The sequence below is a fragment of the Rhopalosiphum padi genome, chromosome 3 (assembly GCF_020882245.1).
Source record: "Rhopalosiphum padi isolate XX-2018 chromosome 3, ASM2088224v1, whole genome shotgun sequence".
NCBI classification, from domain to species: Eukaryota; Metazoa; Arthropoda; class Insecta; order Hemiptera; family Aphididae; genus Rhopalosiphum; species Rhopalosiphum padi.
The window spans coordinates 16,212,788-16,228,356 of record NC_083599.1 but is presented as its reverse complement, the minus strand read 5'-3'; the positions used below and the strand labels follow the sequence as shown (position 1 = coordinate 16,228,356).

General features: G+C 26.9%; 2 protein-coding genes across 2 annotated transcripts; both read left to right on the top strand.

Moving 5' to 3' along the window:
- Positions 1–9,345: 9,345 nt before the first annotated feature.
- On the top strand, positions 9,346–14,080 carry LOC132924823 (uncharacterized; the record flags this gene model as incomplete). The annotated part of the gene is made up of 10 exons (XM_060989266.1): positions 9,346–9,400; positions 9,496–9,601; positions 9,681–9,860; positions 10,009–10,149; positions 10,311–10,567; positions 11,041–11,312; positions 11,381–11,603; positions 12,244–12,507; positions 12,578–12,949; positions 13,788–14,080. Coding segments are annotated over exons 1-10 (2,163 nt in total), but the record flags the coding sequence as incomplete, so codon positions are not given.
- Positions 14,076–15,360, top strand: LOC132927890 (uncharacterized). The gene is made up of 4 exons (XM_060992466.1): positions 14,076–14,318; positions 14,463–14,557; positions 14,674–14,876; positions 14,948–15,360. Exons 1-4 carry the CDS (start codon positions 14,123–14,125, stop codon positions 15,072–15,074), a joined length of 621 nt encoding a protein of 206 aa, XP_060848449.1. The 5' UTR covers positions 14,076–14,122; the 3' UTR covers positions 15,075–15,360.
- The last annotated feature ends 209 nt before the right edge of the window (positions 15,361–15,569 follow it).

Sequence of the window (15,569 nt, the reverse complement as noted above, 5' to 3'; positions counted from 1 at the left end):
ATTTGAATGCATTGTCAATACTGATTGAAATATTTAGTATAGTTACAATTTCATATAAAGCATAATAATAACAATATAAATATACATTTTAATTAGTTGCTTACAAATAATAGGATGGTATTTAATAATGTAGTACATATAATGTAATTATATGTATTATATATAATCTGATACTTACTTTAACTATGTTTTTTATTTCTATTACAGAATATATTAATTGTAAAAAAAAATTAAGAGCATTTTTTTGGTTATTACTTATTAGCATTAATATTAAGTAATAACAATTATAAATAAATTTAATTTACGAGTGTTAATAATAATCAAATTTATTAACTTAAAAACATGTTACGAAAAAAATATTTAATAGTACAGAGTTTATAATATCTATGAAATATGTAAATAACTAGCAAAACAAATTACTAGCAATAATTTATCATTTTTATTTTTATTTTTTTAAATAGTTGGTTCAAAAATATTTGTTTTTATTAATAAACAATAGTGTATATTAACGTAAACGTTATATACGTTTGTTTCATAATAGTGTATTTATGTTAAATTGTTTAGTGCATACCTATAATTATACTTATTTGAATACCTTAATGAATTATATGATACACAGGCACATACCTAATATTATATTTATTTATATTTATATTTACGGGAGTAGGCCTTTGGAAAAAAATTAGATATATACAGTTTTACAATTAAACTATTGTTACAGTTAGAAGATAACAAAGATACACATTAATAAATTATAATTATAATAAATGTGTTCAAATTTGAATAATTATGTATGCGATATCTTAAAGTTGTTTCAATTAAATAATTATTGGGACAAGAATAACATAAGTATATTATAAGTGTAATTCATATTAATTTATTAATAGAAAAAATAGAAAATAAATATGCACGTTTAAAAATAAAAATATTTACAGGGAAAAACTATTCACTATTTTTATAGTAACTCGAATAATTATATATACATATAAATTTATAATTTATCAAGGTTGATAAATAGTCATTGATATAATATAATATACACATTTATTTTATATATTTATTATATTGGTAAGTCATATTATAGCCTTTATGTTTATATGATGTCCAATTATATTTTTTTTTTGTTTTCATGTTTTTGGCCACTTCCCAATAAACTCGTGTTGGTCAGCTTTTATCCTTTGATTATTGTGTGAATTTCTGTATAGTAACTTCTTGTTATCGAGTATGCGAGCTATGTGGTAACCTTATAAACATGTTTGGCAAACAAAATACCAAAAATGTAACTGTCTGTAAACAATTGTTTATAGACTTATAGTTCAACTAACCGTGTTAAAGTTTTTCAAACACTGTTTCAGTTTTTAGTTGCATATAAATAACAAGTAACAAAAGTGTCATAAAAGAGAATAAATATGAATTCAGCCTAATAAATTAAATTTTATAATTATGTTTATTTACTTTGCGTAAGGGCTAAATTGGTTAAAGCTTAAATAATTATTCAATTTTAAGTAACAACAAAACTAGATTCTTCTTCTACTTCACTGTTTTCTTCAAAAGTCCAAACTATACTACATTCCGACTCTTGTCCACGACTATGTCTAACTACCTCATTTTTATGCATTTACGTATCATTCTTCACTTAAAAAAAATACTATACGTGATTAAATTGCCAATAAATTAAATAAAAAAATTGTCCTCTACATTCAAATCGTAAATTAAAATATATCATACTACATTAAAAATTATAACTGATAATTTTATTTAAATTCAACGTTTAAAAAAATAATTTATGTTCTTCAAAGCTTTACAACAATAATCAGTAGTTAATATTAGTAAAATATTTTAAAATCAAAATTAACTTTAAATATAATATTAATTTATATTATCTATTCAACATCGTGTTTTCGTTTATACAAATATTTACTTCATACTTATCCGAGAATAATTATTACTAGCTGTCTCCATGGCTCTTTATGCTAAGATACTTGAAATTTTCCTAAAATGTTTATGTTAGCATTTTCTCCTTATAGAATAATGTTCATAATAATAATTTTTGAGCTATTTTTAGATATTTAATGTATTTTTTTAGTTTATCTCTATAAATAACACTAAAAAACTATATAATTTGACAACATTTTTAAAAATTTAAAACAATATTGCATATATGTTGTAATCCAAAAATCTGATCTACTTACCATAATATTATTAATAATAGTAAAATAAAGGACTGATTTTTATACCAAAAACCATATCATGAAATATATTTATTCACATGGGCTAATCGACTGTTTCCGCTAAGAATAGTTTTTTGTATACAATGATCTATATAATTGAATTTAAATTTAATTCATCCATTACAATAAACAGTTCAACATATAATTTACAACAGAGCAGTGTACCCATCTGTTCACTTTTTTTTGCTATTAAATTTAAAAGAACTTTATTTATTTAAATTATGTTCATGGAAAATACACCCTATAAACACATAGTATTTTTAGCTCATCTTAATATATAGAAAATAAAATATTTTAAATCTTAACTTTACACAAAACGTACCATGTTGTTATAAATAATTAGGAAAGAAAGCATTTTGTTTCATTAATTAACTCAAAATATTTTAATGAACATAATTTTTAAAGAACAAATATGTCAGATTTTAAGATCAAATAAAATCATAAGTAAATAATAACGAATATAAAAGCAGAATGGTGTTAATTACATTTTAGATAAAATGGACGGTTTATATGAGTAGGGGCTCAAGTCATTTTTCGTTGGTTTTCAGGAGAAGCATAAAACATTCCAAAATGTTTATTCTCTACTTAATCTAAATTTTTTTTTGTTTATGTTTTATTAATAATTTTCCATGTTTTTTCAAACTACTTTTATTAAAGAAATTACATTTTTATTCAGTTATTAATGACTTGTGAGTTAAAACCTTTCTCATATACTGACTTGTGCCCTATTGCACATTTAATAAAAAAAAGAATTGACTTGTTCTTTTTCATACACTTTAAAATAATTATTAATATTTTATTTTTATTTTTAATATGTCAATATTATAAAATTTTAAAAGCTATAAGGTATTCAACTATTATTATTATAACCTATTATTTATTTTTAACGAATGATAAATTATCGGTTAATCGATTGAAAAAATACAACTCTAGGCGGGAAGGTTATGTAAAATTGATATGTCAGAGATATTATCTATTCGAATACATCAAATCAGAAAACCAAAAATAATTTTTATCCTTATGCTAAATGTTAGCATTGTTAGCATTATAGGCAACCAAATTTAAAATGGGTGCATTTTTTACGAGCGGCGAAATGCACGGGACCAGCTATATTATATAAATTTAAAATTTAATACATGACTTGTGCTCTTTTAAATTTTAAAAAAAGTAGTTGATTTTGGCTTGTGCCATATCGCATTTTAAAATACTGTGATAACAAATCCTCGTGTGACTACAGCAGTGCTATCATTCGATCGGGCGTAAAATTTCACACAAAATTAACGTATAAAAAAAAATGTCAAAAAATGACTTGTGTCCCTTCTCATAAGAACCGTCCAAATTTGATTTGCCAACATTTTTGGATGAAAATCAAATTTTATTATTTTGTTATAATGAATACTTGAAATAAAAAGTTAATACATTTAATTCGTGTTCAAATTAAACATATCCAAACATTTAATATATTTTAATAATTTATATACATAAATATACTTTTTTTTTTTATTAGCTTTCAGTTTACAACTGTTACAGTATGTATATATGCAACAAGAAAATATTACGACTCATGACTCATATAGTAAAGATAACAAAAATGATAGAATAATAAAATATACAGAAAATAAGAATGATATAGTAATATGGGAAATTAAATAGACCTAATTATTATTAAGCAGATATAGGAACACAAATATTGGTACAATATTTTAAACATTAGTGGAGGTATTTACCTAATATAACCTTGGATAAGGTTATACATTGTATACTGAGGAAAACATTGTGTGGAAATAGTTATGGAGATATAGTTACTTTAGTGAATAATTCACAAAGAACTTAGGAGAGGAGTGTAATTAATGGACTGATTAGAGAGTTGACAGTATGGTTCTTGGCGCAAAATTAAAATTTAGCTAGACTGTTCCGGTGCTTGGTGCACTCGTTGGTATGATCTTCTACTCCAAATTTGACGCAGTGGACAATCATTTTTCGTGTAACCAAAAAATTGGGACTTAAGGCATTTATAGTTTTTTGATAACTATACTTTAGTATTTAACAACAATTTAATATTTTGAACGTCCTTATTATTTAAATTTGGATAAATCTCTATAAAAAAAATGGTAGGAGAGAACGTTTATTTTTATCTTTGGCGGATAAACGTGTTTTACTCTATGTCCCAGTTCCTTCAGAGCGGAGAGGTCGGTACTTAAGGTAGAAGAGTGTAAATTTCTTATGGCGATCCTATAATGGTGAAAATAAATAAAACCTGGCGTCAGTTTTATTTAAATTAAGGATGACCTGATTAATTTCGACCTGATGGTTGAGCAATGAGATAAGAGGGTGAAGATTTGCAAGTAAAACTGTTTGGGTGGGTAGACAGTAATATTTGTGAAAAAGGAATTTATGTAACTTGGTGGAGCTAGAGAATTTATATTCTGAACGGTTTGAAGTGACTTAGTGAGGTCGACATTAGAGCTGTTTTGAAGGTGTGAAAATATCGTAATTTTCAAAGGTGTCATTATTGGCGGGAACGGTGAACTTGTTTGGTGAAACGAAAAATTTCGATTTTTATCATTCTTCCTAGGTGATAAAGATGAATTTTATAAATAGGTGCTGTGCTTGGCGAATCAATACCAATATTCTGAGATTTATTTTTCGATGTCATTTTTAGTTGGTATCTATCGATAATATAGACTGAAATAGACAATGTGAGAACTACAGCGATAATGGAACGAGATAATACGTCTTACGTGTGTTCATGTTTAACGGTACGGCCGAACTGTATTACATAAATATAAATCCACACTTCTTATATTATCATATTTATAAGCTTTATATTTTATATTTGTAGAATATCATTAAACATTAATACTGGATAATTTTACCCATTCTTCGTCTTATTTTTGGTAAATTAATATTTTTATTTATTGAATATTCAAGTGAATTATTTAAATTTAACACAGTTTTGTTTTTATTTATTATAATATAATAATTATACACTTTAAAGAAAATAATAATATATGAATATAAGAAAAATCTTGCACTTTCTAACATACATTTTTATTATTTAGTGGTTTAAGAGTGTACTATAGAATTTTCAGGATTGATTATGAGGTAATACTTTTATGTCCTTTGTGGTTTATACACGTTATGCTAAAAATATTATTGTTTTTTTTTTTTTTTTTTTTGGTTTTGGATTCTAATTCATAGTACTTAATATTTAAATTATGTAAGTAAACGTAAAAGCCCTAATTCGTTCTCCAATTATTCACCCAATGACGATGATGAATAGCATAGCATCGATATTGACTTCTGGTTAATACTTAATACGTATCAAACGATACTCGATATAGTACCTGTAGTCGTACACATTAATATAATAAATAACTATCCAAAGTTTATGGTTGAATGCATTTGCTATAAGTATTTAATACAGTTATCATGGTTTGGACATTTTAGTTCAAGTGTGAGACTACGATCGATGTTACCTGAAAATATAACATATTAATATAAAAATTCATATGTCAAAATATTTTAGCTCGTAAGTTTAAGTTATTAAAATATATTGCTACTTTAGCGTTACATTTAAAGAAAAAACATTTCTTGGTGAGTAAAAAAATAATAATAATAGATAATAGTTTATGATGTAAGTAATGATGCAGTTATAGAGCAATCGAGCATATATTGTAAATTTTAATTCACGCTTTAAAACTCATCAAGTACTATTTGACGGCGGATAAAGCTTATGAATCGGCAAAAATGTAAAATACTCCGATAGTTGGTTATGTTAGAATAAAACGTATAATAAAAACAACAATAACCGTCAATAATCACATTATATCACCTATTTGCATATCACATACATACAATATACATAATATATTGCTTGGTTAAATACATATAATCTTGCTATCGTGCTACACTAAATATATCATAATAATAGTACTATTATTTACAGTGTGTGGCGTGCGTCATTATAATATATACACGTCTATGCGTTCCATAATAATATATTTTATTTTTAACAAAATAACGTACGATATCAAATACACAGTAATAACATAATGTACCATTGTCGTCAGTTTTATTTTATATTGATGCGACGAGCCATCACCATTACCACCGCTTCCGCCGCCGTCTGAGCGCCACAAGCTCACATCGTCGTCGCACTGCAGATATTATATATGTTTTTTTTACCTCCGCTATATATTAGAGGACGCATTGTTGTATTATATTTTATACGGCAATCGTATGGCAATAATCCGGTAATAATATTATATAGTATATATATATATATATATAACAACGGCAGCAGTCCGTGTGACTGTGTGAAAGAAAAATACCTACGTGATAATAAGTTGCAGTAAAACGTGTGTACCGTAACCGCATACGTCATTATTACGCCCCCCCACCCCGACACGAGTATATTATGTGATATATTATATTAATATAGGCTGTATAATAATAGGTAAGCAGCGTTTAATCGTAGCAACAGTATAGCAGCTGAAGTTTTCTTCGCCGAAGGACTCGCGAGAGCGCGTACATACCCTAACACGCCCACGCACTGCACCCATGTGCACGCAAAAGTGTCAAGTCTGAGCGAAGGCAACGATGACACGTCTATATAGGATCGTGACCGGAATCTTCGCGATCCGTAGGTGGCCTTCTTATCACGGGGTATGCTTGTCACATACAATCCATTACACGGCAGCGGCGTCAGTGGGCGACTTGATTCTTACTTCTATATTATTTTTTTTTCCAATTTCTGTTCGATTTATTATTATACAATACGTAGTTTTCATTTTGAAAAAGACTTCCTCAATAAGTGTACGCTGCTGTACGCGAGTAAGACTACTGAACATGATCGTATTTTATTGTTATCATGTATTATAATATAATGTTATAAAACACTAAAACTATACACGTTTACTCATACGCTTCTGAAATATAGAGATTTTTCCCTTCCCTGCATCCGATGGAGTGCGATGCCAACGAAAGCCAAAATATAAGTTTAATACAGTTCTTTTATTCTATTTTAGTCTCCTTAATTGAACACAACTCGACAATAATGAAATATAATAATAATGAAGAACTATACAGTATACCTATGTGTTGGATTGGTACTGCAGAAATACCACATTAATAATAAGGTTAGAGAATGATTTTTATTTTAGTTTATAGTACAAAAAGGTGAAGATGACCTGTTTATCCATGCTCTGGTAGTTTCATAGAATATTTCAAAGACAACAAAATCAATTAGGTTATCATACATCCGCAACTTGAGACGCCAAGGTTTTACCAGGAGCTATACTCAAAAATTATTTTCTAACAAAGTAGGAAATTAATTGTTTGTTTTTTTTTTTTAATATGTCAATTTATTATGTTCTTTTTATAATTAGTTTTCAAAAACACATTTAAAAAAAAGTAGGCAAGTGGACATTGCTTTGTGCTGTACATTTGGTGCTGAATGGATCACTTTTATGGGCGTGTTAAATTAAAATTCAATGATATATCATTGTATACGAAAAACGATTATAAGTGGAAACAGTTGTCAGTTTATAATATCACTAAGTATTATATTTCGTAGTTTATTTTCTTTAATATAACTAGTAAGACAATTTATTTTACTTTTAGTATAATAATAGTAAGTTGGTAAAATTTTTTCTTGGATAATGAAGAATTTAATAATTATAATAATATACATTTATATCATATTATAAACATTTTTAAAATTCGAAATTTAATTTTACATTTCTTTAAATACCGTAAAACAGCAAAAAGAAATTCTTAAAAGAAATCAAAAACATAATTTCGTATAGTAAAATCCATAGTAATAATATAATATACGTAAAAGTTTTGAGTTTCCACGAATAATGTTTTTAAATTATAACAACATAATTAATATCGTTTAAATAAGTAATTTTTTATATTTTTCTTAGTACCTAAAAGAAACACTGAGAATTTTGACCTCATTAAAATATAAACTAGATCCAATTTTCTATCCAAAGCTACTCTCAAAGTTTAAAATTAATAAAACATTAAATACATCTTTTAGATAAAAGCCATTAAGAGGACGCCACACCCGTCTTTTTGCATCAAAAATAATGCATTCGTATTTCAAATGCTACGAAGTAAATAATGGTCGTAGACCCATAAGTAATACACTGTTTAAAAGGTGACAGTTTTTACTATGTTTTGTTGGAATCAGATATTTAAAATATAATTTATTTTCTAAAATACAAGCAAATTCGTTTTTATAAAACGATATTTTGTTATGCTGTTACGCTCGCTTGTTAATGCAAATTCCAGAAATCGGTTTCCAACAAAACATAGAAAAAATTATAGCCTTTCTAACAGTATATTTTTTATGAGTCTACGATCATTGAAGACTTCGTAGCATTTGAAGTACGTAGAAGGGTTTCCATTGTTTCCAAAAAAAATGTATAATTCCTTACACCGTCCACTGGCGCACCTAGCGGCTGCTTCATTGCAGTGAATTCTAGCGGCGGCGGCGCTGCCCCACTCTATGACACAACCAGACCAGTCCGTTCTGTGTAGTGTGTACTAATAAAAATAGCACTGCCGCCTGCCGGAATATAAATTAGCGATAACGTCGTCTACTCGTCTCTACGATCCCGTATTGGGTCGAGCAATAATAATAATAATAATAATATAATATACCTAATTATTTATTATTATAATTTGGTTTTGGACTCCTGCGTCTGAGTATCTGTGGTAACTCTATGTCTATACGCCCGGTGGTTTGCGTTGAATTATGAAAATACGTATACATAATACATACTACATCTACAATAATACAATTAAATTTTCGTTGTATGGGTTATAAAAATTATACAGTATACACATAGAGATCTATGGTATCACCATCAGTTATATCTGTCTTATATACGACAAATTCTAAGAATCGTCTACTACTAATATAATATATAAATTATAATATTTTGAATCAAAATAGTTTTGTTAGACTGCGGGCGCTGCGCCGGGGGGAACACTTAATCCAGACTTCAGTAATCAATTTACTATTTAATTTCAATCGGTCATCAGCGTTTATTAGCTATATCCGAAAATTATTACTTATTTGATTTTTGTGCATTTAATAAAAATGGATGACCGTCGGAATGACAAAAAGAAGCGTCTAGCACCGTCGAGATGTACAAGTATAAAAAAAAAAAATTTAGGTAGACTTAATAATTTTAAGAAAAAAACAGTGACATGGTAAGTATAATTATTTAATTATCATATTTTAGTACAGTTGAAATACGTAGGTATACTTTAAACAGGGAAGCGGAACCTAGCACATCATCGATTCACTTATTAGGAACTGATGAAATAGGATCTTTACCATCGTTATCGTTTATGCAAGTTAAAATAGATTAACTACATATATTTTTATTTAAAAAAATAAAAAACCATAACGTTTTATTATTTTATCTATAGAGAACCGATGCTAACTAGTACGCCAAAATTCGATTCTATGACACATTGCCCTAAAACGTCTTCATTGGATACAGAAATAGGAAGTAGTTTAGTAAACGGTATACCCTTTCATGTGTCTGGTGTCGAAAATCATCAATTATCTGTAGATTTGTCATCTGATGCTGATACAGTGATTTCTAAGTATATAAAATTTATGTTGTGTACTGTGTAGACTGTAGAGTGTGCACTATTGTCACTATTTACCTTTAATCAATTTATAAATATAAAATAACATAATATTATTTATTAAATTAAATGATTATTATATTAATATTTTTTTTACCTATAGAGAACCTATTAGATCTTCATTAGATATTACAGAAACAGGAAATAGTTTAATGTTCGGTGTACCCTTATGTAATGTGACTGATGTTGAAAATCATGAATTATGTGTAGATTCGTCATCTGATGCCGATACAGTGATTTCTAAGTATATTAAATTTATGTTATGTACACTATCATCACTATATTTTATAATAAATAAAAAAATATATAATATTATTTACTAAATTTATATTTTCTTTTTATTTATTATTAACGTAACAACGTATAATTAATTAATTACGTAGAATTATATTAATTATTTTATAGCACTCTTGAAGGCAGAAGAATAGTAGACATATCTCACTTATTCGATCAAATTAAAAACACCGGTCACGATTCAGCATTTGGCTGTACTTTTATAGATATGCAATTTCAGTCGGAATGTAGAAGAGGATATAAATCGGTTTTTATATTTAAATGTAAAATGTGTTGTAAAAGTAGTTCAATTACTACGGAAAAAGATGTACCAGAAAATAATTACTTACCAATAAATAAAGCGGTAGTTAGTGGAAGTTTATCTATTGGTATGTAAAGAAAAGCAATAAATAATAATCTGTAGAGTGACATTTTTAAATTATTTAAATATTATTACAAGGGTAAAGAACTTTTAGTATTTGTATTTTTGTTTTGCCAATCACAAAAAAGCAAAGTATGAAACAAATGTGTTTCATGCTTTCACAAAGCTATTTTTGAAATTTTATTTTGTATTTTTTTTTTTTTTTTTTATTTTATATTTCGAATTATTTTTGATTTTAGGGCGTATTTCTTTCATTTTATACTATTAGATGCATATTTTAAAAAGTTTATAATTTTATCAATATTTTTGGTTACGGGACTTATTGATTCGGGGACATTTTGATCCGCTGGGGACAATTTAGTCCTTTTGAATCCGTTTTCTACAAAACATCAAAGCTTAACTGCAAATATTTATTGTTTAGTATTTGGAACGTAGTACATAGTATTTGAATAATTTTACTAAAATTTAAAAAAAAAATAGGGATTGGATTTACTCAATTAAATGAACTTTCGGCTTCCCTCGAAATACCTTGCCTCTCAGCTACTTCTTTTTCAAAATATCAAGTAAAAGTTGGAAATGCTGTTCAGGATACAGCATGGGATGAAATGATTAAAGCTGGGAACGAAGAGAGACAATTAGCTTTAGAATGCGGAAATACTGACGTTGATGGTACACCAATGTGCACTGTAGTTGCGGATGGCCAGTGGTCTAAACGCAGCTACAAAACTAAGTACGATGCATTATCAGGAGCGGTAAGATAATAACCATAATTTGTGCAATGATATGTAGGAATAATATATTATACAAAATTCAATTTTAGGCTACAATAATTGGGTACAAAACTGGTAAAGTTTTATTTGTCGGCATTAAAAATCGGTACTGTGCAGTGTGCCAGAGATCGAAATCTCTAAGCCAAGAAATTCCAAAACATAATTGTTTTCTTAATTGGAAACAAGCGTCCACTGCAATGGAGGCCGGTGGTATAGTGGAAGGTTTTTCAAAAAGCGTTGAAATGCATGGACTCAAATTTAATAAGCTTATTGGTAATATTATATATTATTTTAACTTACCATGTAATGAATTACAATTATTTTCCTAAGCTTTTGAATTCTGAGCTTAGCAATTGGTTTTCCAATTATATATGTGTTTTTATTTATAATTATTATTACTAGTTTATGTGTGGAGGGCAGACCATCAAAATAAGTTGCTATTAATTTTATAAATATTCGGGAAAAATAAAATAAACAAGAAAATTTATGCAAAACCCGTTTTTGATATAAATTAACAATATTTTAAAATATATAAGAGACAGTTTTTTTATTTGTGAGTAAAAAAGCTTGAAAATGCGTTATTCTGCAAGGTTTGCTGTAACTCAAAAGTGAAAAACTGTTTGTACTTGACATTTTTACTAAATGTTAATATTAGCTTTATATATATAATATATATACAATATACACGATAAAGTTTTCAAAATATTTCGATTTTTTTTTTATCTAGACAGTCTAGATAAGCGTTTAGAGTTCAAATTAATAATTATTAAAAACTAAGTCAAAATCGCAAACATTTTTACAAACGTATAGGCTCAGTCTCCGCTCAGAAATCGTTTTTGATTTTATACAATAAGTATGGTTTAGTTTTAGTATACTGACATTTTAAACAATATTCTTATGATTTTTGTAATAGGGGACGGAGACAGTAGTGTTGTGAAACGACTAAATGAGATTTTACCATATGGCCCTAGATTCATGATACAAAAGATCGAGTGTCGAAATCACTTGCTGCGCAATTATATAAGTAAACTTAAAATGCTGGCTACAAAAACTGAATATCCAGTAACAATACGAAAGTTTATCGTGACTAATATCCTAAGATTTCGATCTGATGTTACTAAAGCAATTAGTTATCAAAAAGATATATTGGATAAATCAAAGAATCAAAAAATTGCAGGTAATTCGTATATAATATAGTTGTGTGCGTTTTAAAATTAATCATACTAACGTTATAAAAATGTTTTCAGATCTTAAAAACGATTTGAAGAATGCACCTTATCATAGATTTGGACAGCACCAAGAATGTAATTCTTATTTTTGTAAAGGGTCAAAAATAGGTGAAATCAACATGGTACCAGAAGCATTACGATGTGGTATTTTACTAGAAATAGACAAAATTACATCTCGTTTAGTAAATAATAGCTCCAGCTTAATTGAAGATCTAGATAACAATATATGCGAGCAATTTAACTCAATTATCAATAAATACGTGGGTGGAAAAAGAATAAATTTTTCGCAAAGTAATAATTATTCGACCAGAATAAAAGCAGCTATTATTTCCTTTAATTCTAAAGCATATTTAAGCACAATCCATAAGAAAATTATGAATTTTAGTCCAGGTAATTAACCAATAACCATATATATACATTCTTTTATGCTATTGTACCTATTTATGTGAAAGTATTTAAATTTAAATGCATTATAAATAAACATATTTTATATTATTTATCATTCAATAATAACTATTTTATTTTAGATTCTGAAATCTGAAGGAATGATGAATGTATTGATTTTAAATGATTTGTGTTTTTTTTTTTATTATTTTTATTTTATTTTACATTTACATTACGGGACGAACCCTTTAAAACATTACAATATACAATAAATATTAATTTGTTTTATGGAAACGAGGCTCGATTTTAGAAGGAGAATGAAGAGTCAGTGTTATAATTTTTATTTTTCGTCTGACGCCTGACGGCACATTTTTGAGCGGTAAAACTGTAAAAGTGCTTCGATTTTTAGACTTTTCTCTACAGTAACTTTATGATACTATATAGTATACCTATGATAATATAAATAATATTATGATAACTACATGCAATATTTTTGGGAAAAAATTGATTAACCATATGCCATATTATGCAATCGCCAAACCGTCCTAATTGAAAAATAAATTACTTTTAATAAAATAAAATATATAACAATATTTAATTTAAATATAATATATACTAGACTGACAAATCATCTCCGTTCATAATCGTTTTTCGTATACAATGATACCTATCATTTCATTAAAATTTAATACACACATTATAGTGACCTATATACTCCATTTTATTTTGGTTTTATGATAACACTTTGGAGAGTAAAATAAATTGTACACAATTTAATATTTATTATACAAAACACTAATTATAGTCTTCATACTTATATATATTTGTATTACATAAATTTTAGGAACAATTGGTAAAAAGTTCATGAAAAATACTGATCGAATAAGACTAAATACTATAAACCGACGGAAATTGTACAATAGTAAAAAAATCCATAGGAAGAAAATGGTTAGTGCCCGATCAAAAGGTCCTGACAGTCATTATGGGTTAGCTGAACCTCTAATGGATACTTTAGATGAAGATGAACTACGAAAAAAGAAAAATTCATTTATTCAATATCTACATACAGTTGACTTAAAAAAAATTGAAATCGATACGAGGGATCAAAACTTGAATCCCAATTGGTTTCAAGAACGAAAAATTAGGTTGACAGCTTCACGATTTGGTGAAATTTGCAAAATGCGACCAAACACCAGCTGCAAGACCAAAGTCCATAACATACTGTATAAGCCTCCTGTTACATCTAAACAAATGAGTTATGGGCATAATATGGAACATGAAGCTAGAAAAAAACTAGAGGAGATCATTAAGCTGGACGTTCAATTAAGCGGGCTTGTTATAGATACTAATTTTCCATATTTAGCAGCAAGTCCAGGTTATTTTTTGTTATTAAAAATGTCGTAAATTAATTAAGTATTCATTTAGTACCGATAAAAATTACACATTTACCTATATAATTAATAATAATATCAATAATGAATAACATTATATTATAATATTTTTCATTTGTTTGTTTTAGATGGTTTGGTTGGGGATCATGCTATTGTAGAAATAAAATGCCCATACACAGCAAAAGATAGCGAAAACAGTGTTGATGCCGTAAATAATAAACTTGTAAGCTATATCTATGTGTTTTAATTATAGTACTATACTATTATATTTATACATATAAAATCGTGTAAATATTTATATGTAATATGTATCATAAGAATGAACCCTTTTTTATTTAGTTGTCATATTGTAATATAACACAAGAAAATAAACTTCAGTTAAAAAATGATCATCAGTATTATTATCAAGTTATGGGTCAACTTCATATAACACGTAGAAATGTATGTTATTTTGTTGTTTACGCCAAAAAATGGATAAGTGTGGAACATATTTATTACGACAAAACATTTTGGGAAGAAAAAATGATCAAAAAGTTAAATTTGTAAGGAATTTCAAATTTTATCGAGTTAAATGTATTTGTATCATGAAAAAATTATAAATGTATGTTTTTAGGTTTTACACTGAATGTATTTTACCCGAAATTGTTGATCCACTGTATGGGAAAAGACTTCTTATATCAGACATAAGAGAACCCACTTATATAAAAGAAAAAATAAACGAGCGACTAACAATTAAATAAAATATAAATGTACCACCTATATACCTGCAATAAGTAGACTAGCGACTAGGTATACTAATATACTATACTATAGTATAATATATTATTATATTATATTGTAAATATCTATACTATTATACTACTAATCTTTATACATATTAATTTCTTATTGTAATCTTGAATTTGGTGGGCTAATCTTTTTATGTTTTTAGTTTTAGATCGTTTTAACTCTTTATACCTACCTACATAACTACATAAAATAATGTATTTAATTTTTAAGTGTGTGTAAGTAAGTAGGTACAGGTTATTGTGCTCAATAGTCAATATTCTATTTTTCTTTGAATTACCAAAAAAATATGTTAGTGGCAACAGGTTCATGAACTAAAGTATAACGTAAAATGTATACGCAATAGGTACATTTACCTAAGTATATAACTATACTACAAAATTAATATTTATAGATATTTAGATAATATTAGTTTAGATTATTGTTATAAATTAGGTATTATTTAATGA

Coding starts and splice junctions, on each gene's coding strand:
- LOC132927890 (XM_060992466.1), top strand. CDS start 14,123: ATGCGACCAAACACCAGCTGCAAGACCAAAGTCCATAACATACTGTAT. Junction 14,319..14,462: donor ATATTTAGCAGCAAGTCCAG/GTTATTTTTTGT, acceptor TGTTTGTTTTAG/ATGGTTTGGTTGGGGATCAT. Junction 14,877..14,947: donor ATGATCAAAAAGTTAAATTT/GTAAGGAATTTC, acceptor GTATGTTTTTAG/GTTTTACACTGAATGTATTT.